The sequence below is a fragment of the Mesoplodon mirus genome (assembly GCF_964341445.2).
Source record: "Mesoplodon mirus genome assembly, chromosome: 2".
Lineage (NCBI taxonomy): Eukaryota > Metazoa > Chordata > Mammalia > Artiodactyla > Ziphiidae > Mesoplodon > Mesoplodon mirus.
In genome coordinates, this window is record NC_138977.1 from 185,583,676 (window position 1) to 185,604,543 (window position 20,868).

General features: G+C 39.1%; 1 protein-coding gene across 2 annotated transcripts; it reads right to left on the reverse strand.

The window, feature by feature from the left end:
• Positions 1-504: 504 nt before the first annotated feature.
• On the reverse strand, positions 505-17,340 carry TFAM (transcription factor A, mitochondrial). 2 transcript variants are annotated; one of them, XM_082635572.1, is made up of 7 exons: positions 17,112-17,340; positions 16,421-16,539; positions 15,137-15,207; positions 14,574-14,723; positions 11,025-11,120; positions 5,996-6,052; positions 505-4,152 (listed from the first exon to the last, which is right to left on the reverse strand). In XM_082635572.1, the coding sequence occupies exons 1-7, from the start codon at positions 17,210-17,212 to the stop codon at positions 4,024-4,026; spliced, it is 723 nt and encodes a 240-aa protein (XP_082491698.1). In that variant the 5' UTR covers positions 17,213-17,340; the 3' UTR covers positions 505-4,023. The 2 variants fall into 2 exon arrangements, with proteins under 2 accessions (XP_082491698.1, XP_082491699.1); XM_082635573.1 differs by lacking the exon at positions 11,025-11,120.
• Between the last annotated feature and the right edge of the window lie 3,528 nt (positions 17,341-20,868).

Below are 20,868 nucleotides of genomic sequence, written 5' to 3' on the forward strand. Positions count from 1 at the left end.
GTGGAGAAATGAAATTGGATAAATCTTAATACAGGCAGAAAAGTAAATTTAATTATTTTTTTGCACATCACATGTAAATCAGACACCATTATGTAATGATGATTTAAATGACATTTAGGGTGTTTTTGTTTTGTTTTGTTTTGTTTTGTTGCAGTGGGCCTCTCACTGTTGTGGCCTCTCCCGTTGCAGAGAACAGGCTCCAGATGCGCAGGCTCAGCGGCCATGGCTCACGGGCCCAGCCGCTCCATGGCATATGGGATCTTCCCGGACCGGGGCACGAACACGCCTCCCCTGCATTGGCAGGCGGACTCTCAACCACTGCACCACCAGGGAAGCCCTAGTGTGATTTTTAAATGTTTAGCTAATTTAAAATTCTTGTTTAGGGTCAATTTTAAGTATGTAGCTTCTTAGCTAGTAAAAAAAAAATTTTTTTTTTTAGTATTTTTTAATGTGCTAGAAAATAGTTTCATGTTTCATGTATTTTCCATTAAATATAGTCAATGATTTAATCAATTACCAAAAGTACTTTATTTGTGAACAATGTGAGAGACTGATGATACTAGCTTTGTATAGTTTTACTTTATGTTTGGAAAGTTTTACAAATTCAAAGTATTAAATATGTTCATTTCTTATTCTTCCCAAAGGTTCAATTTAAAAAAAAGTATTTAAAAAAAAAGTATTACTGCTTTAAAATTTCAAAACATACAGTCTGTGCTTCTAACATTTTCAAATTTGTCTGTAAGAACTTGGAGCTTTGAAAAGAAGAAGGGAGAGTGGCTGTGAGGAGAGGAAAGTAAGAGAGTATTCTTGAGAGAATTCTTATAGTAAAAAGATTGATAAAATTAAGAGAAATAATGGATACTTACTACTTAACTATGTAAGAACTTCCTGCTGCTTTAGCACAACCTGGTGGCGATTAATTTTAGGTACAGTAAATGTCAGAAAAATCAATAAAGTTTTCTAGTTACTTTAACTCTACTTGTAGTAATATCATTTTAATTCAGAAATTTAAATATACACATTCATAGCCAACTATTTAAAAAAAGAAAGTGGCATTTCCAAAAAAGGAGTTAGCCAAAAGCAATAGCAAAATTACATGATTACAGTAGGCTGAATCTGCACATAATATCCCTTAAACATCAGAAAGTAAAATAATTACACACATACCCATCATCTATTTATTTCAAAATATCTAATACCAGTACTCTAATGAACAAAAGTATAAACATCTCTTTATGACCAACTGCTCAGAAAAGCATAAACACTGCTTTCATTTCCTCAGCATCTTTTCCCTGGCACTATTCTTTAGCTATCACAGCAATTACTTTGTTGGGTCAATTGAAGAAAAGTCTAAGAAGTAAGGTGTTATATGACTGGCCACTGGTTATTGATATAAGCTCTTATTCTTTATAACAATAGAATATTTGTGTACATTGTTAAACTGGATGGCATTTGATATATGGCATGCCAATCTTCAACAGGTACTGAAGTTTATTAAGAAAGGTGTGAAATCAGATTATCCTAATATTTAAAGTATTAATAATGACATTCTTTTAGAAACAAAGAAAAACAAATAAAATATTATCATAAAGTGGTTTTGCTCTAGCTCCTTTCACTGTTTCATACTTTTCTTCCCTATATTAAGATGTAAATATTTAAGAACTTACCAGACACTGAACTTCCCAGTATATTCAGGAAGATAAGATTTGAATGTGTTTGGTATAAAATGATATAGGTAGTTAAATGCTAAAAGAGCTCAGAAAGTAATTGCAAAGATGTGTTTTATACTACACTTGTCCTGCAGGTGTTTACATAACTCATTTCTCTACCTCACCCATTCTATAATATTCATTACAAACACTGACTCCTATCTGCTCCCTAGGCTCATCTGAAGCACAGAACACAGTAAATTATCTGAGTGATTATTTTCTCCATTCTCCTGAGGATGATACAAAAGCAGTACCATTCTAGATGCCACAGGGAATTAGGGCTTAATTCTCTCCTGGAAACCTAATTGAGAAAAGCTTGTGATAGACACTACCACACGTCCTTTTCTTCCCTAACCCTTACTCCCCAAAATACTCTAGCCTCAGACCCACGGTGCCTATCTACCTAATGGCAGACTTTGTCCTGTATTCCTATCCACAGGGGAAAGTTGTCTGAATACACTCAGCTTCATATATTTAAATCTTAGGCTTCTCTTAAGCTATATTTTTCTCTACAGTCCCTACCTTTGCCAAATTCAGTATGTAAAAAGTCATTTTTTCATGACTTTTAACTTATTTTCTATCCACAAACTACAGAAATCTTCGTTTCTGGAGATCGAGAATACACAATTTTTTGCCATAATATTTTGTATAATATAAATTTTGAGTTATCTTATTCCTGTGAACTGATAATGACAGTTGAATATTTTGCTCAAAAAGCTGGTGAGGATTTTGAAAACCTTTGCCTGACTCTCCTAAGAGGATAAACAAATGCTAAAGGATGGTAAGGTTTATATGCTAACTGGCAAATTCTTAAGGTTTATTTTACTGAGCCATAGCAAATAATTTAAGAGCATCTCATTCCACACTGTACAGGTCAGTCTTTGCAGGCTATCCATCTCTGTAACAACTAGTCAACTCTGTCACTGTTGCACAAAATCAGCCATAAGCAATGAGTATGGCTGTGTTCCAATAAAACATTATTTATGGACACTGAATTTCACATTAATTTTCATGTGCCTTGAAATATTCTTTTTTTTTAACCATTTAAAATTGTGAACACAATTCTTACCTCACAAGGCCATGAAAAGCAGGCAGTGGGCTGGATTTCGCCAACAGGCCAGAGCTGGGTCCCATACATAGGCTTCTATATGTTACGCAAAATGTTTAAAAATTACAGGCTCCAAATCTAGAGACAGGAGACTTGTGTTTTTTTAGATCTCTCATTTTAAAACTTATACCAAATAAGTTCTCTACTTTCTGGATAAATATACTCACATAAGAGAAAAAATAATTCAGAATACAAATTCCTTTTTTTTTTTTTTTTTTTTTTTTTGCGGTACGCGGGCCTCTCACTGTTGTGGCCTCTCCCGTTGTGGAACACAGGCTCCGGACGTGCAGGCTCAGCGGCCATGGCTCACAGGCCCAGCCGCTCCGCGGCATGTGGGATCTTCCCGGCCCGGGGCACGAACCCGTGTCCCCTGCATCGGCAGGCGGATTCTCAATCACTGCGCCACCAGGGAAGCCCACAAATTCCTACTTTAAAAAAAGAAAAAAAAAAAAAACCCAGAAAGCTGTACAATGAATGTCTCACCTTAAAATATATAATTAGGAAACACTTAAATTTTTACTCTATGCAATATAAAACAATATGCATAGATATGGTACATAATTTTTTAGTTTTTAATTTAGGAAAAAAGATAATGAGGAAAAGGTTTATAAATTTCTCTATCCCTTTTATAAAAGTTGCAACTGACACCAGAAATCTCTTGCATGTACAACTGTCAACTCTGACTACAATATGAATTATACCTACAATTTGGAATTTGCCAACATGAGTTCTTGATGCTCTATTAAAAACGAACAATTATATCACAGAACATTATGGCTTCTACAAACTTTGAGACACTTTTGAAAAGGAAACTCCTGCCTCCATAATATAAGGAAACAAGAATATTCTTTCCATAGTCATAGAGTATAAAAAAACTTCACAGTCTGATTTACCTTTATCAAAGGTAAAATGATTCACGGTTACATTTCACGGATTATTTTGATGCTCAGTGGTTCCTAAACACAAAATACATTCCGCATGAACTCTTATCTGTTTGGGTTTTCCAAAGCAAGACACCAATACAAAATGTACTGAATTGGCTGGCAGAAGTCAATGGGCTAAAGAAAAGAAATTAAATAAAAATGTTTACCAACTTTTATCCATTTTAATTTTACAACAGCTTTGGGTATTGAGACCTAATTGGTTTCTTGTGTCTATCCATTATGAACATAATTCAATCTTCTATTTTAATACTTCTCAGGGTCACTATTTTGCTGTGTATTTCACTGAGCGTCGTACAAGATCATCTCGTCCAACTTCAACCATCTGTTCTTCCCAAGATTTCATTTCGTTATAATAACGAACTTTATCATCTTTAGCAAGTTGAATATATACCTGAGAAAAAGTGTAATTGTTAAAAAGATTTCTTTAGAGGAATCTTTACAATTAATTTCTGGAATGCTTTCCTATATATACTCTAGAAATTACCTTACTATTCTACATGTATAAGGGGGGATTGGAAACGAATGTTTTCATGAGATAAAAATTAGATGAAAAAAGGTAAGAGATAAACATTTTAAATATTAATGAAGTTCTTACAATTTCAGGGCTTGGAGTATGGAAAAGGAACAGGGGCAGGGTGTGACTATCACTGGATACAGTGACACTAAGTTGAGTGACATTTTTAAATACCAATTTTATTTGCAGTCAAAAAGTACCAGGGGGCTTCCCTGGTGGCGCAGTGGTTAAGAATCCACCTGCCAATGCAGGGGACACGGGTTCGATCCCTGGTCCGGGAAGATCCCACATGCTGCGGAGCAACTAAGCCCGTGAGCCACAACTACTGAGCCCATGCGCCACAACTACTGAAGCCCATGCCCTAGAGCCCCTGCTCTGCAATGAGAGGCCACCACAATGAGATACCTGCACACCGCAACAGAGAGTAGCCCCCACTCGCCGCAACTAGAGAAAGCCTGCACAGCAACGAAGATGCAGCACAGCCAAAAATAAATAAATTAATTTAAAAAAACAAAAACAAAAAAAACCTACCAGGGACTTCCCTGGTGGTCCAGTGGTTAAGAATCTGCCTTCCAGGGGCTTCCCTGGTGGCACAGTGGTTAAGAACCCGCCTGCCAACGCGGGGGACACGGGTTCAAGCCATGGGCCAGGAAGATCCCACATGCCGCGGAGCAACTAAGCCCGCGCACTACAACTACTGAGTCTGTGCTCTAGAGCCCGTGAGCCATAACTACTGAGCCTGTGCGCCACAACTACTGAAGCCCGCATGCCTAGAGCCCGTGCTCCACAACGAGAAGCCACCACAATGAGATGCCTGCACACTGCAACAGAGAGTAGCCCCTGCTCGCCGCAACTAGAGAAAGCCCATGCAGCAACGAAGACCCAACACAGCCAAAAATAAATAAATTAAAACAAAAAAAAAACTACCAGGGACTTCCCTGGTGGGGTAGTGGTTAAGAATCCGCCTGCCAATGCAAGGGACACAGGTTCGAGCCCTGGGCAGGGAAGATCCCACATGCCACAGAGCAGCTAAACCCATGCGCCACAACTACTGAGCCTGTGCTCTAGAGCCTGCGAGCCGCAACTACTGTGCCTGTGCGCCACAACTACTGAAGCCCACGTGCCTACAGCCCATGCTCCACAGCAAGAGAAGCCACCACAATGAGAAGCCTGTGCACCACAATGAAGAGTAGCCCCTGCTCACTGCAACTAGAGAAAGCCCACGAGCAGCAACAAAGACCCAATGCAGCCTAAATTTATGTAATGTATGTATGTGTGTATTTATTTATATATAAATAAATAAAAGGATCTGCTTTCCAATGCAGGGGACGTGGGTTCAATCCATGGTCAGGGAACTAAGATCCCACATGCCTGCCATAGGGCAACTAAGCCCACGTGCCGCAACTAGAGAGAAGCCACCGCGCCACAAGTAGAGAGAAGCCCGTGCACTGCAATGAAGAGCCCATGCTGCAACGAAAGTTCCCGTGTGCCACAACACAGCCAAAAATAATAAATAAATATTTTTAAAAATAAAATAAAATGAAGCCAATTAAAAAAAAAACTACCAAAAGAGAAAAGCCAAATTGGTTCCAAGAATATGAAAATAATTTTATAATACTTTGTGTAATATAAGGTTGCTTTCACATGAATCAAGCCTTGCTCTAACATATTCTCATAGATATTCTAACTAGACACTTGAGACTAAAACCATACTACTTACTTGCTTTTGAGTACTGGAGAGATTTTTCCAGCTTTCATTTATAGTTTTCAGCTTTACCTGTAAAACAACATATCTTTAAGTACCAGATATAGGGATTTCAATGATTAAAGAAAAATGTTTTATTATTATTCATTCCAACAACAAACACTCAGATATCAAGAATCACAAGCAAAGATTCATCAATTCTTAACATTTTTTTCTAAGTAAAAATTATTAAACTGTTAAAATGTACAAAAATTAATGGTATGAAGGTATTTTAAAAGGTATCTTTTTAAAATCTGAGATATAATTGACAAATAACATTAGTTTCAGGTGTACAACATAACGATTAGGTATTTGTATATATTGCAGAATGATCAAAGTAAGTCTAGTTAACATCCATCACCTTACATGGTTACAAATTTTTGTGTGTGATGAGAACTTTTAGGATCTACTCTCTTAGCAACTTTTAAATGTGCAGTACAGTATTTACTACAGTCACCATATTGTACCTTACATTGCCAGGACTTATTTATTTATAACTGGAAGTTTGTACCTTTTGACCTCCTCCACCCATTTTGACCCCCATCCCCACCCGCCAACTCTAGCAAACACCAATCTGTTATCTATGTCTATGAGCTCTTTTTTTAAGATTCCACATATAAATGAGATTATATGTTGTCTTTCTCTGATTTTTTTTCACTTAGCATAATACTCTCAAGGACCATTCATGTTGTCACAGATGGCAAAACTCCCTTATTTATGATAGCTGAATAACATTCCACTGCATATACACATTTTCTTTATCCATTCATCCATCAATGGACACTTACATTGCTTCCATGTCTTGGCTATTGTAAATAATACTTCAGTGAACATGGGGGTGTATATATCTTTTTGAGTTAGTATTTTAGCACAAGAGTTCCCTCTTTACCACATCCTTACCAACACTTGTTATTTCCTGGGTTTTTCTGACAATAGCCATTCTAACAGGTATGAGCTGATATCTCATTGTAGTTCTGATTTACATTTCCCTGTTAGTGATGTTGAGCACCTTTTCAGGTACTTGTTAGCCATCTCTACATCTTTCTTTGGAAAAATGTCTATTCAGATCCTTTGCCCATTTTTTAATCAGATTTTTTTCTTTTTTTTTTTTTTTTTTGCTGAGTTGTATGAATTCTTTAAATCATCTGCAAATATCTTCTCCCATTTGGTAGGATGACTTTTCATTTTGTTGATGGTTCCTTTTCCTGTACAGATATTTATCTTTTTGGATTCAGAAACATTAATATTCAAGTATAAACTACATTCTGTCATAGACTAACTTCAAAGACTAAGTGTTTTATTTCCTCTCTGTAGCTTAATGTTTTCTTCTAAAATTTGTGCCAACATGTTTAGGTGTAGTCATAGGAAAAATACAACACCAGTTCTTATTCTACTTAGCTGAACTTAACTATGTGACTTGGAAAAAGTCGTATTACCTCCCTTAGGCTTGGTTCTTCATCTATAAAATTAAAGGGATGCAGGGATCCCATAGCGGGAGGAGAGGCAGAGAGGAGAGTGAGTACGCTTCACACAGCTTGTGCTGTTGCTACCAGAGAGCAAAGACAGAAGGGAAAAATGAGTCGGTGGAGAATAACGGGCAGAGAAGAGACAGAGGGATAGGAGAAGGAGAATGTAAGGGAAAGAGGGATATGGTTTGAAAAGTACCTGTTTAAAGCTAGGAGAATATCATCAGTGATTTTAAGGAGAAGTAGAGTTAAAACAATGAACTTTACTATTCTGACCAGAACTTTGACTGAATTTTATTTTCTTATTAAGAAAAAATGAGGTACCAGATAGTATCCGAGCCTATGTTTTGAATATTTTAAACTTATAAACACATTCAGTATATTCAGGGATGGTTACTAAATAACTGTTCTCTTAGCTTTGGAAAGAATTGCTTTAATGCTCTCAATTCTTTCATAACATATCTTTTTGCTTATATTTAATCCATAGGGACTTCCCTGGTGACACAGTGGTTAAGAATCCGCCTGCCAATGCAGGAGACACAGGTTTGATCCCTGCTCCGGGAAGATGCCAAATGCCGCAGAGCAACTAAGCCCATGCTCCACAACTACTGAAGCCCGTGCGCCTAGAGCCCGTGCTCACAACAAGAGAAGCCACTGCAATGAGAAGCCAGCACACTGCAACAAAGAATAACCCCCACTCGCCACATCTAGAGAAAGCCTGTGTGCAGCAACGAAGACCCAACATAGCCAAAAATAAATAATAAAATAAATAAATTCAAAAAATATATTTAATCCATAAAGTTTCACTCAATGCGTTAAACAATAATTTGTGAAGTTGCATGAATAATCTTTCACCTAAAAAAATAAATCATGAAAAGAAATTAAAGGGATGGAAAGATATTTACTTTTGTTGCTTCCTAAAACCCCATTAAATGAGCCTTTCCACCATGTGAGGACACAGTAAGAAGGTGCCAGCTATGAACCAGAAAAGGGCCCTCACCATGATGGTGCCTTGATCTTGGATTTCCTAACCTGCAGAAATGTAAGCAATACATTTCTGTGGTTTATTTATTTATTTTTAATTAAACTAAAATTTCTTAAGGCATAAAAACCACATGGACAAAGACAACAGGAGAGGGCAGTACCAACACAGCATTTTGGAAGCTGAAAAGCAGGTGGAGAAATGATAACTAAACCCAAAAAAGTAAAAGGCAAATTGATTTACAATGCAGAATTCTCAAGTAGCTCAGGAATTTGGCAGCACCAGACAGGTATAAAATAGAGGTGAAGGTCAGGCTAAAACACGAGGATCAACTGAAAGTCTGTTTAAAAAAGAGGTTAAGTCCCCACCATGGGCAGATGCTATGATATTCATCCTCTTAAAAGGGTAAAATAGTTACTCTGTGGATACCCAGTACAGTTGGGGCAATGGTAACATGCTGAAAACAGGGAGATTAAGTGAAAATGTATATCCCAGAAAGAAAAGCAAAAAAGGCCAAGAGAAAACAATACAGAAAAGCTAAGAAAACTAGAGGACCAGTTCAGAAGATGCATAAACAATTGTTCAGAGAGTCAGAACAAAGAAAAAAGAGGAGGGGAGAAAAAAGAAAACAGATCACAGTCAAAAGACCAACAATCAAAACGGCTTTATACTTCTCAAAAGCAATTTAAAAAGCTACCAGAGAAAGGAACAATATTTTAACATTTTTCAAAGAACATGATTTCCTAGAATTCTATGTCAAGTCAAACTATCAAACAAATGTAGACATTTTTAGACATGCAAGAACTCAAAACATTAATCTCCCATGTACTCTTACTGGGGGAGATGCTGTAATAGAATCAGTAAACCAAGAAAGACAACAGAAGAAGCAAAAGCACCACAAGGATGATGATGAAGATCCAGGATGTCAGCTATGCACTAAGCATAGAAGGCAACAACCAAACTGGAACAAATCAGAGGTTCTGATTGAAACTGACAGAATAGTTAATGCATCTAAATGTACTCAAAGCTAGTGAATATTGAAGAATTTGGGTGGAATTATGGATAGTACATAAAAAAAATAAGCAAATACAAAAACAAGACAATCAATTTCAGGGAAAGTTTTGCAAGAAAGGAAAAATAATCATAGCAAATGGAACACCTCAGCCAAGGATATGGTCTACATTATCATAATAATGTTAAGTACTCAATATTGATCTAAACAAAATTATGATAACTATATTGGGAGGTAGGATGATGGAAATGTGAACAGCAGAATAAGAAAGAGTTAAATGATCATCAAATAGTGAGAGGTAATGCCTAAAATATATGTAATGCTTAGAATTAAAAAAAAATCAGGAAGTAACGATACAGAACATTATTTAGAGATATGGAGGTAAATACCACAAGAATCAACTAAAACAGAATGTATTAATTCTGGAGTAAGGAATACGACAGCACGGTAAAACTAGTATCTTTCATAACAAGCCTTATTTTGATTCTTTAAACTATGAGGATGTATTTTTTGCATGAATAAAAATCATATAATTGAGTTAATTTTAATTTCCAGGGATAAGGCCCAGCCATGAAGCTTCTGAAGTGATTCCAAGATGCAGTCAGAGTTGAGAACCACTGATTCAGGATTTTCAAGCATATAACCTTCTTATACTAATAAGAAGACTATCAATAAATCCAAGGTAAGTTAGTGACTGAGCAAATTCCAACTAAAAAAATAAATAGGCTTGCTTTTTCAGTAATGCAGGGCCATGGAAACTAAATTTAAAATCCCAAGGGGAGTAAATCAGTAAAAGTATATGGCCAGGAAAAAGTACATCACATATATATATTATTTAATCATATGTTCAACAGGATTTGTAAAATGATCTAAGTAACCCAAAGAGACAGAGTGGCAAAACACCTTCATCTCAGATTGACAAGAATTAGGAATCTGAACCGACTTCTCTTACCATGGCTTATTATAAAAGGAAAAATACAATTGTCAATTTGGAGCCTCTAAGAAGGAAATAAAAGAAACACTAAGCCACAGCAGGAACGACAAGCTTTTTTTTTTCTGCACATTCATATGACATTCACATGTGTAATACATTCCTGTGGGCAAAACTAAAATTTTATTAAAGGATGTAACATGAAGCCATAGGTTACACTCAAATCCCAGTACAAAATATTACACCTCAACCCTACTTTCCCAGTGACTGTAAAACAGTTAAGAACTGCTGGATAAGAAGTCTCCAGAACTTTAACAACCCTATAAAGCTGAAAATTTTATATGTTTTTTGAATTTTAAAAGTTGACTCTCTCTCTATATATATATATATATATAGGTAACTACATATTCAAATTACTTGTATGTGGTAAGAAAAAGGATTCTTCTTTAAAAGAGATACAAGAAAGAGGGCCTTATTTGTATATAGTATTTGTTTATAGTAATTTACCACTTTTCTTCACCATGTGACATGTGGCACCCCTAAAATTTCCTGTCTAGGTATTTTTAAAATTAGAATAAACAAAAATTTTTAAAATAAACACAGCTCTGTTTTACCTGTGATGTACCATCCTTAGCTTCCTGAAAGCGTTCAGCTATAAAAATGTTATAAGCTGAGCGAGGTCTTTTCGGTTTTCCAAGCATTGTTAACTCCTAAGTAATAAAAATGGAAGAGTGAGATAAAGTTTTAACCTCTATGAGACTTAATTTCACCTACAGAAAAACTTTATTCACTACTATGCATTACAGAATGTTCTTTAAAGTGAACATTATGATTCTTATATAAAGTATGTGATTGTTCCCTCTTGGGGTCAGAATTTTTATAGTACTGTTTGAAAATTCTAATAGATTTTGTGAGTTATTTTTCATACAAAAACATTTCCTTTACATATTATTTTCATGGTCTCCATGAACTGAATAACTGAGCACATATGTACAAAATCTTTTTGTACACCACCATCTCCTTGGCCAAAGCACTACATGTCTCCACCACAACTCAAGAACATTAGAGTATCTGTTTAATAATCTCTCATTTCATTTCCTTCCCTGCATGTCTCTCAACCTTTAACCCTCAACAGATATGTTAATTTCAATTCTTTTTACTAGGTATCAAAAGGGGTCAGGGGGATGCATTATCTAATGAAAGATATTGCATCATCTTAACTTATTTAGTTGCTGAATTTAATAGTAATTTGTAAAATGATGGAGCTTTTAATGGCAATTTGGTTACAGTCAATAACAAACCCAACTTTCATTCATAAGTAAAAGTAGGGCTTCTCTGATTTACAAGTAGAGATCACTTTCTTGGCCCTGAACCTCTCAGTCAGGAAACTAGGCATTTTACAACTTAACTATGCATTTCCCCTTTTGTTTCTAGAGCTACTGCTAGGGATTTCTCTCCTAGGTGCTTCACCTGCAACTTCCTGGTTCCCACACTTCTCACCTACTCTCTAACTAGTTGGAACTGGGATTCTAATGGAAAGAAAAATTCCAACAGAGGGAAAGAATGGAAACACTCAGACTTCAGGTTTCCGGTTCCACATGTAAGGAGTTTGGAAATCACCACTCCATCCTAACAAAGATAAAGCTGAACAGACTGGAAAATCAACAACTCCTCTTGGATGCACAGAAGAGAGGACACATGGCAAACTGCTGCCCCCAAGACTGAAGAGACAGACACAGAGGGGTGAACACAGGGAGTCGAGGCTTACCGGAGCAGAGACTCAGAAACGGAAACCAGTGCCGGGGAGGAAACTGAACTGCAGTTAAACTGCTGGAGGCTCCATGCGGACAACTCTGAGAGTTACCCAGTCATAGGAAGGACCTCACATTGTGAGGTTTATCCCTAGGAACTTGACCAGATTCCAACAGTAAATATCAAGAAAAAATCCCCTCTTGCTTTCAGCAGGATGAGAGGAACAGGAAACATTTTGAAATGCCTGAGCATTTTATTTTTCTTAACAAGGCCTGCCCTCAGGGGAAACTAGTTAATCAGAACCTAACCTGCTGGTACACTATCAGAGCTTAACTGACTTCAATGAAAGGAAATACCTGACTACAGCTTATTCTAGCCATCCTGTACCACCTACAAAGGGGAGGAAAAACTAAGAAACACTTGTGAACTTCACAGTGCCAAGGCATAGGCTCATTAAAAGACCAAGACCTAATCACAGGACTGTAGAATGCTTCCCTTGTCCCCATGCCTTACTACATTACTAAGGCCTATATACAGCATTTCTTTTTACCCAACACGTCATGTCCAGCTATCAAGAAAAAATTTCAAGGCATACTAAAAGGCAAAAAACCTAATTTGAAGAGACAAAGCAATCCTCAGAACTAGACATGGCAGGGATGCTGTAATTATCAGACCAGAATTTTAAAACAACTGTGATTAATATGCTAAGGATTCTAGACAGCTTGCAAGAACAGATGGGCATTGTAAGCAGAGATGGAAATCCTAAGAACCAAAAATAAGTGCTAGAGGGACTTCCCGGGTGGCGCAGTGGTTAAGAATCCACCTGCCAATGCAGGAGACATGGGTTCGATCCCTGGTCCGGGAAGATCCCAAATGCCGCAGAGCAACTAAGCCCGTGTGCCACAACTACTGAGCCTGCGCTCTAGAGCCCACATGCCACAACTACTGAAGCCCACGCACCTACAGCCTGTGCTCTGCAACAAGAGAAACCACAGCAGTGAGAAGCCCGCGCACCACAATGAAGAGTAGCCCCCACTCGCCGCAACTAGAGAAAGCCTGCACACAGCAACGAAGACCCAACGCAGCCAAAAATAAATAAATAAAATAAGTGCACAATCATTTTTTTTTTAAAAAAGAAGTGCCAGAGATAAAAAACACTAACAGAGGGAATTCCCTGGCAGTCCAGTGGTTAGGACTCCGAGCTTCCACTTCAGGGGGCACGGATTTGATCCCTGGTCAGGGAACAAGCTGCATGGCGCAGCCAAAAAAAAAAAAAAGAATCCTCGAAAACCCAAAAGCAAAGAGAACAAAGACTGAAAAGAAAAGAAAACATAACAGAATATCCAACAACCATGGGACAACTACAATAGGTATAACACACATGTAATGGGAATATGAGGAGAACAGAGAAAGGAACAGAAAAAATATTTAACTAGGAAACCCCTTATATCTGCCCAATCCTCATTTCTGGTCCTCCCCACTCTAAATACTGGTTTGGGTGCATTAAGGAGAAAGGGAGAGCAAAAAAGGGAGAGTAAACCCTAGTTTACCAAGTACCAACCCTATGCAGAGACTGTTATTTCTCACTCTTAGTATCTTTTCTGGCTTCCTTTTTCTAATTGGATCAGCAGTCTCAGATTACTATCATTGACATGAAATTGGATGAGTCCTCAACCCGAGTGCTAGGAGGGCCTAAGACATTAGGGTTAGGGAGAAAGATCCTAGCACCTCACATTAAAGGCTAGAATCTACTTTTCCAGAGAAATAGTTTTAACTCTGATGACCCTTTTCTATTGTATATGTACTGGACCAGCAAGTTCTCCACCTCACACCTAATACTACAGAAAGATGTAGTCTAACTATCAAATAGTGGAATTTATATGAATTAATACCTTAAGCTGGAAACCACTAATTTTGAAACGTGGGTTTTTTTTTAATGAGGAAAAACAGGATTTCATCCTAAAGGCACTTCTTATTTGATTAGATACAATAGGCACTTTTTAAACATTGTAGAGTTAATTAATTCAGTCTCTTCAGCAATATTCAGAATCAAATTCACCATTACCTATAGAACAATTCAAATCAGTAGGTTATTCTAGACAAGACCCAGAAGCAAGATTCTTGCTATTCCTGATTTGGCTGTTTCATAACTCTGTTCCTACAGCTTTCATGCCAGTCCTAACTATATATCTTAAATTTAGATGCATCCAGAAGTAGCAAAAAGGGTTTCCAAAACAGACTCAAAGGCAAGTGGTTCTAGTGGCAGAAGGGAACTATCCTATTTTTTCCTAACTAGAGTACACTTGATGACATTCTACCATGTCATTAAAATAAGACAAAAACACCTATACTCATAGATATATATATTTCAGTTATTTGCCAAAGGAAAAGAATATTTCAATGATACTCACTCTCTTCTTTATTAACGCTTTCTTTTTTAAACGTTTCTGCATGATTTCTTTTTCCAAAGATACCAGTTGACTTGGAGTTAGCTGTTCTTGAATTCTGTTTATCTCTTCTTTGTATGCCTGCCAGTCTGTCCTGTAAGCATCTTCGTATATCTATAAATAGAAAACTCATATAAGAAGTCAATAAACTTGTTGACTAATTAAACATAGCACACCTGTCAGGGAAAGACAACTGCATGACTTCAGGTAAAGACAGACTGAACCACCAAGTGAAAAATGTGCTCTCGGATCACATTTATAAGTCATGTATTTTTCATATACATGATTACTGAGGTGACAGTCCAGTAATTAGCCTTCAACTTCAAATTGCTGCCAACCCTTCATCTCCACTCCCATACATCCATATTCTCATCATTTATGTGGATCAGAACATATGAAGTTCCTTTGTAGATAATGGATGTTAAAAAAAAAAAAAAACTCTGGGTCATCTGGTTCCATAAAGGACATGACAATTGTTCTTAACTACAGAATAACTGGTCAGCAATGTTGAAAACTTATATGCTTACCTTTTTCTCTGCAACAGGAAGTTCCCTCCATAGCTCAGCGATTTTTTTAATTAGTTCTGAATTTTTCGCATCTATGAAATGAAATAAAGTAAAAATTGATGTCACAATTTTATGTCTCAGGATCAATTTCTAAAGCAAAGCATAATCCATTAGCTCTAAAATTAAGTATTTTTACAGATACCTCTATACCACACACAACTTAATACAATGATTTAGCTTTTCTCTAACCAACTAATTTAAATACGATAAATAATTTAATATTTTCTAACATTGTTAAAGTCTGTTATCTAATAATTAGGGATTATTACCACCAAAATGGTCCTCAGAAATTGATTACTATTTAAGTCATTGCATAATCAGTGTCTACAATTATTCAGGAATTATCAAGTTCACTAAACCTGACTAAACAACAAAATATAGTCTTGATTCATGTAACACCACCTTGTATATCAATTACAGAAATACCATTTGCAAACAAACTAAATTATACTAAAACCAATTCATTATTCCCCATTGCCTTCCTCATCTTAACTGGAATGACAGGGTAAAAATGATTTAACAAACCACTTGTTAGTTTCAACTCCTACATTTTAAAAGATGTGAGTACTGAAGCATGTCTCTTAAACCAGTTCTTTATAATGTAAGACTAACAGCTCATTTGATTTTCACAAGTGCCCTGTGATGTACTGCATGTGAAAAGGCTTTAGAAATCATAAGCAAAGGTCAGCAATTACTAATTTAGTCATTATCTTCACACTGTAACCTAAATAAAGACCCACACCCTTTCTAGGGAGTCAACAAACCTCCTAACTGGAAATTTTCAGGAACTCAAGAACTTTCAGTGAAAAAGCTCCTGAAATTAACAGTAATTTGTGTAGAGCTTTAAAGTTTACATAACATGTCCACATAAGTTATTTCATTGCAACTTTATAAATAATTCCCACTGGCAGAAGCAGGGGCTAAGCAAAAGGTAAAATGATTCATCAATGGTCCTCTGGGCCAATGGCAAAAAGGCCCAAAATTCAGCTTTTTCATCCTCTTCCCTGGGTGCTTTCCACTCTGCATGCTATTTTAAAAATACCTTTCACTAGTTCTCAATTACATTTAAAGCATTTTTATTTGGTAAAAAAATATGTTATACCTCCTATTTTACAGAACATCAAACAGAATCGTTATGTTTCTGCATTCACTGGATGCGTTGGTAGTGAAAATCAAGTTTCCAATTTAACTGCTTAGTGGCCTCTTTATAACATCAAAGAAGAGTATATAGCCCAAACTCCTCACCTGGGTTCTGAGCTTTAAATATGGGTAGCTGTTCTTTAGAAAATCGAACGTATGAAGTCATAGGTTTCTTTGGATAACCAATGAAGTTAGATGAAAACCATCTTGGTACATTCGCAAAACTACATACAAATAAAAAGAAAATAACCAATGTTAAGCATTTAAGTGCCCATATTCGTAAGGATCTGAACACAGATGCCAAACAAGATGTCAACAAGATGCTATGTATCTCACACCTTCGACAAAAAAGATAATGACATTTAAAATCCTGTCCTATCCAGAGGCAAAAGCTTGCAAAACTTAAGTCTCAAAGCCCTTACCTCCTAGGAAGGGCAGACAGTGGAGGAAAGCGTGTACACTCCAGCTCCTGGGCCCCGCCTCCTTAATGCCTAGATGAAGGCAGGAGACTCTTGGAGCGACTTCGTAGGGGACACCGAACCAGGTGCTCCAAGGTTAGACAGTAAAAAGGGGAGGGGAGGAGGGGAAAGGTAGCCGGAAGCAAGGCACGGGGTACTGATGCAGTAAGGCCTGGTCTCAAAGCCACCATCCCCGTGGCAAGGTCGAGGTCTGAATCACAGGGCCAACTCGGCCCTAACCTTTTAGGAGGGGCAGAAAGCGGAGAAAAGCGTCTACATTCCAACCCCAGGGGGTCCTGAGCCCTGCCGCCTCCGGAGGCGCAGGCGAGCAGTCCTACCTGAGAGGAGAGCGCAGTCGACTGCCACATCCCGCGCAGAGGTCCGCTCCTGACTTTCCCAGAGCACTCAGCACGCCCCACACGCCCCGGAGAAGCGCCATTGCATCCGCAGACGAAGCACTGACCAGGCCCCAATCTCGTACAGCGCCCGGGCACAATGAAACAACTCCAACAAGGACGAGTTGAACACGCGCGCTGGCCCCCAGACTTGCTATCAGGCCCGCCACTCGCAAGGAACTATGGGACGTCGGATAACATCCGGTTTGGATGGGGGCGGGGCAAGGAAGAAGTAGGAGGAACTCGGGAGCGCAGAAGGGAAACCGCCGCCCGGCTCAGCAGTGCCTCGAGGGGGCACTGCTGAGCCGCCTCTGCCCCCATTCGCAGCCCGCCCTCCGCAGACTGTTCAGCCGCTGGGCCAGGAGGCTGATGGAGGCACGGCGGTGGCCTCGCCCGGACACGGTACTGGCTGGCCTGTGACGACGGGAAGGACTAGTACGTAACAGACAATTTTACCACAGTGTAGCTGTGCCGCCCACGCTTCTTTGAGGTCAGGTTGCTGGGTGCTACGCGCCCAGCGGAGTCCCTCAGTCCAAGCAGGAGCTGGAGTTCAGAGTCCAAAATTACTGCCGAGGAGGGGGGTGGGGCATGGTTGCAAACCTTATAATGCAGATATTCCCAGGCCTTGCAGCAGAGCCAGATTCAGTATGTCTGTGTGGGTCCCAGGTTCCTCAAGGTTTAACAAGTTCTAATGCCAGTGGTAATGGGACCACATTAAAGCAATACCGATCCGGACCATCACCCCATCCACTGTGACTACCGCTGACACAGTCTTCAAGCTTGACATCCAACCCCTGCTTAATTTGTGGGGAGGAGACTTTGGCTAGTTAGTTGTCCGGAGACTAGAGTTATGCCTCAGCATTAACGTCTTGATCCGGGAATGTCGCATCCCCTCTCTAGGATTTAATTCCCCCACTGCAGCTGAGGACGCGGGACTACGTCAGCGTTTTCCCAACCAAAGCCCTTGAGAACGTGTGACAAGTATGCCTTGAGATTTTTTCTTTTTTTTATAAATTTATTTATTTTATTTACTTACTTTTGGCTGTGTTGGGTCTTCGTTGCTGCATGTGGGCTTTCTCTAGTGGTGAGCGGGGGTTATTCTTCGTTGCGGTGCGCATGCTTCTCATTGCGGTGCCTTCTCTTGTTGTGAAGCACAGGCCCTAGAGCGCGTGGGCTTCAGTAGTTGTGGCACGCGGGCTCAGTGCTTGTGGTTCATGGCCTCTGGAGAGCAGGCTCAGTAGTTGTGACGCACAGGCTTAGTTGCTCCGCAGCATGTGGGATCTTCCCGGACCAGGGCTCGAACCTGTGTCCCCTGAATTGGCAGGCGGATTCTTAACCACTGTGCCACCAGGGAAGTCCTGCTTTGAGATATTGATAGATGTGCTGTACAACCATTTTCCATAAGGACAATGGCATGAAGAAGATTGGGAAGACCTAAACTAAAGCTATGGAAGGGTCCTTCTAGCTCTCACGTTCCATTTATTTCAAAGATAGCCACCTCCTGAAACAGCCTTTCCTCTGTTGGATAGCTTTGTTAGAAAATTCTTACCAGTGTAATATTGAGCTGAGAGTCTGTAGCTTTGAAACATTGGTCCTACGGTGCCATAAAAGATTAAGCCCACTTCTTCTTTTAAGTGGTAAGCACTTAAAAGGAAGTGGTTTTCCTTTTCACAGATTCTCCAGATTGAAAGGGACCTTCCAGGTCATCTGTTCAAACCTCTCACCCTGTCATGGAAGAAACAGGGCTGGGTTTTATTGTTTGTTTTTTTCTGAGTACATACTATGTAAAAGGCCCCAAACAAAAATAGACACAGCATTCTCCCCACCTGCAGTGAAAACTAGTGGCAGAGGCAAAGAAAGGAAGAGTTGCAGTACAGTGTCAAGATAGAGGTAAGGGGCTTCCCTGGTGGCGCAGTGGTTGAGAGTCCTCCCCTGCCGATGCAGGGGACACGGCTTCGTGTCCCGGTCCGGGAAGATCCCACATGCCGCAGAGCCGCTAGGCCCGTGAGCCATGGCCACTGAGCCTGCGCATCCGGAGCCTATGCTCCGCAACGGGAGAGGCCACAACAGTGAGAGGCCCGCGTACCACACAAAAAAAAAAGATAGAGGTAAGTATAGGCTAGAATTCCTTATAATTACATTTTAGCTAATTTCTGAAATAATTTTTCTTTATATTTTTCTAGAGTGTTTTTATTCTTTCAGATGTTTGATATAAAGTTAAACTTCTTTTGGATATTTAAAAAGCTTTTTGTTGTTTTAAAGTGTCATTTTCATAAATCTTGCTATAAAGTTCTTATAAATCTGACCTATAACATTTCTGTTTTCATCAGATTCCAATATTCTTTAAAACTCATATACATTGCAGTGATAATTCTATTCCAAACTCAGCATTTACACAGAAAATATAATTCTGCCTACTTACTCACACTGTCTTTGAACAAAAAGGCATATGGCTTCCTGTATATTTACTTTATAAAACTTGAAGACTTTTCCAGGGTTCTATCCCTTTATATTGTTTTCAAATTTCATCTGCTCCCAGTGTTTCAGTCCCAACTGACTTCAACTATCAGTTACATCCTCATGGTTCCCTATTTCATATTGAATCCGGACCTCTCCTTTTACTCTCACATCTATTGGGTTGGCCAACAATTTCGTTCAAGTTTTCCGTAGCCGTAAAATCTTACGGCACACCCGAACGAACTTTTTGGCCAGCCCCAATATATAGCCACTGGCATCTTTACCATCATGTTTCACAGATACCTCAGTTTTCCCTGAACAGAATTCACTATCTTTCCCCTATCTTGAACTCCTTCTCTTGGTAAGAGGCACCAGTATCCCGTCGGAATCATGGAAGCCAATAACTTGATAAACTATTATATAATCTCCCTCATTCACACTCCTCACCCATCAACCAACTAATGATAAGTATTGCTGATTCTATTTCATTAGCCCCTCTAGTAAGTATTTCCTACTCTTCCATCACATTGCTATAGCTTTTGATCAGGCCAGTAGTGTGTTGGTAAATCAGCTCTCCGAAAAGAGAGCCCTAATTTGTAGTGTTTGCTGAGATCTATGGTGTAAATAAATACTCGCATGGCTGATTTCAAAACACCAACTGAATGTCACTGAACCTGAAGTTGGGAAGAGATATATATAATTGGCTTTTTAAGCCAGTACCAGTCAGCTCCTGTATGCCACTGGTTCCCAACGGCTCTGCTATCTTTTCCCAAAATCTTACAGTAGTTTTCCTACTTTCTTTCTTTCTTTCTTTCTTTTTTTTTTTTTTTTGGCTGTGTTGTGCACCATGTGGGATCTTAGTTCCCGGACCAGGGATTGAACCCATGGCCCCTGCAGTGGAAGCGCGGACTCTTAACCACTGGACTGCCAGGGAAGTCCCCAGTTTGCCTACTTTCAGTCTTACTTCCCTCCAAACCATATTTCACACTGTCACCAGGTCAGTCCTTCTAAAAGGCAAATCCGGGCTTCCCTGGTGGCGCAGTGGTTGAGAGTCCGTCTGCCAATGCAGGGGACACGGGTTCGTGCTCCAGTCCGGGAAGATCCCACATGCTGCGGAGCGGCTGGGCCCGTGAGCCATGGCCGTTGAGCCTGCGCGTCCGGAGCCTGTGCTCCGCAATGGGAGAGGCCACAACAGTGAGAGGCCCACATACCGCAAAAAAAAAAAAAAAAAAAGGCAAATCCC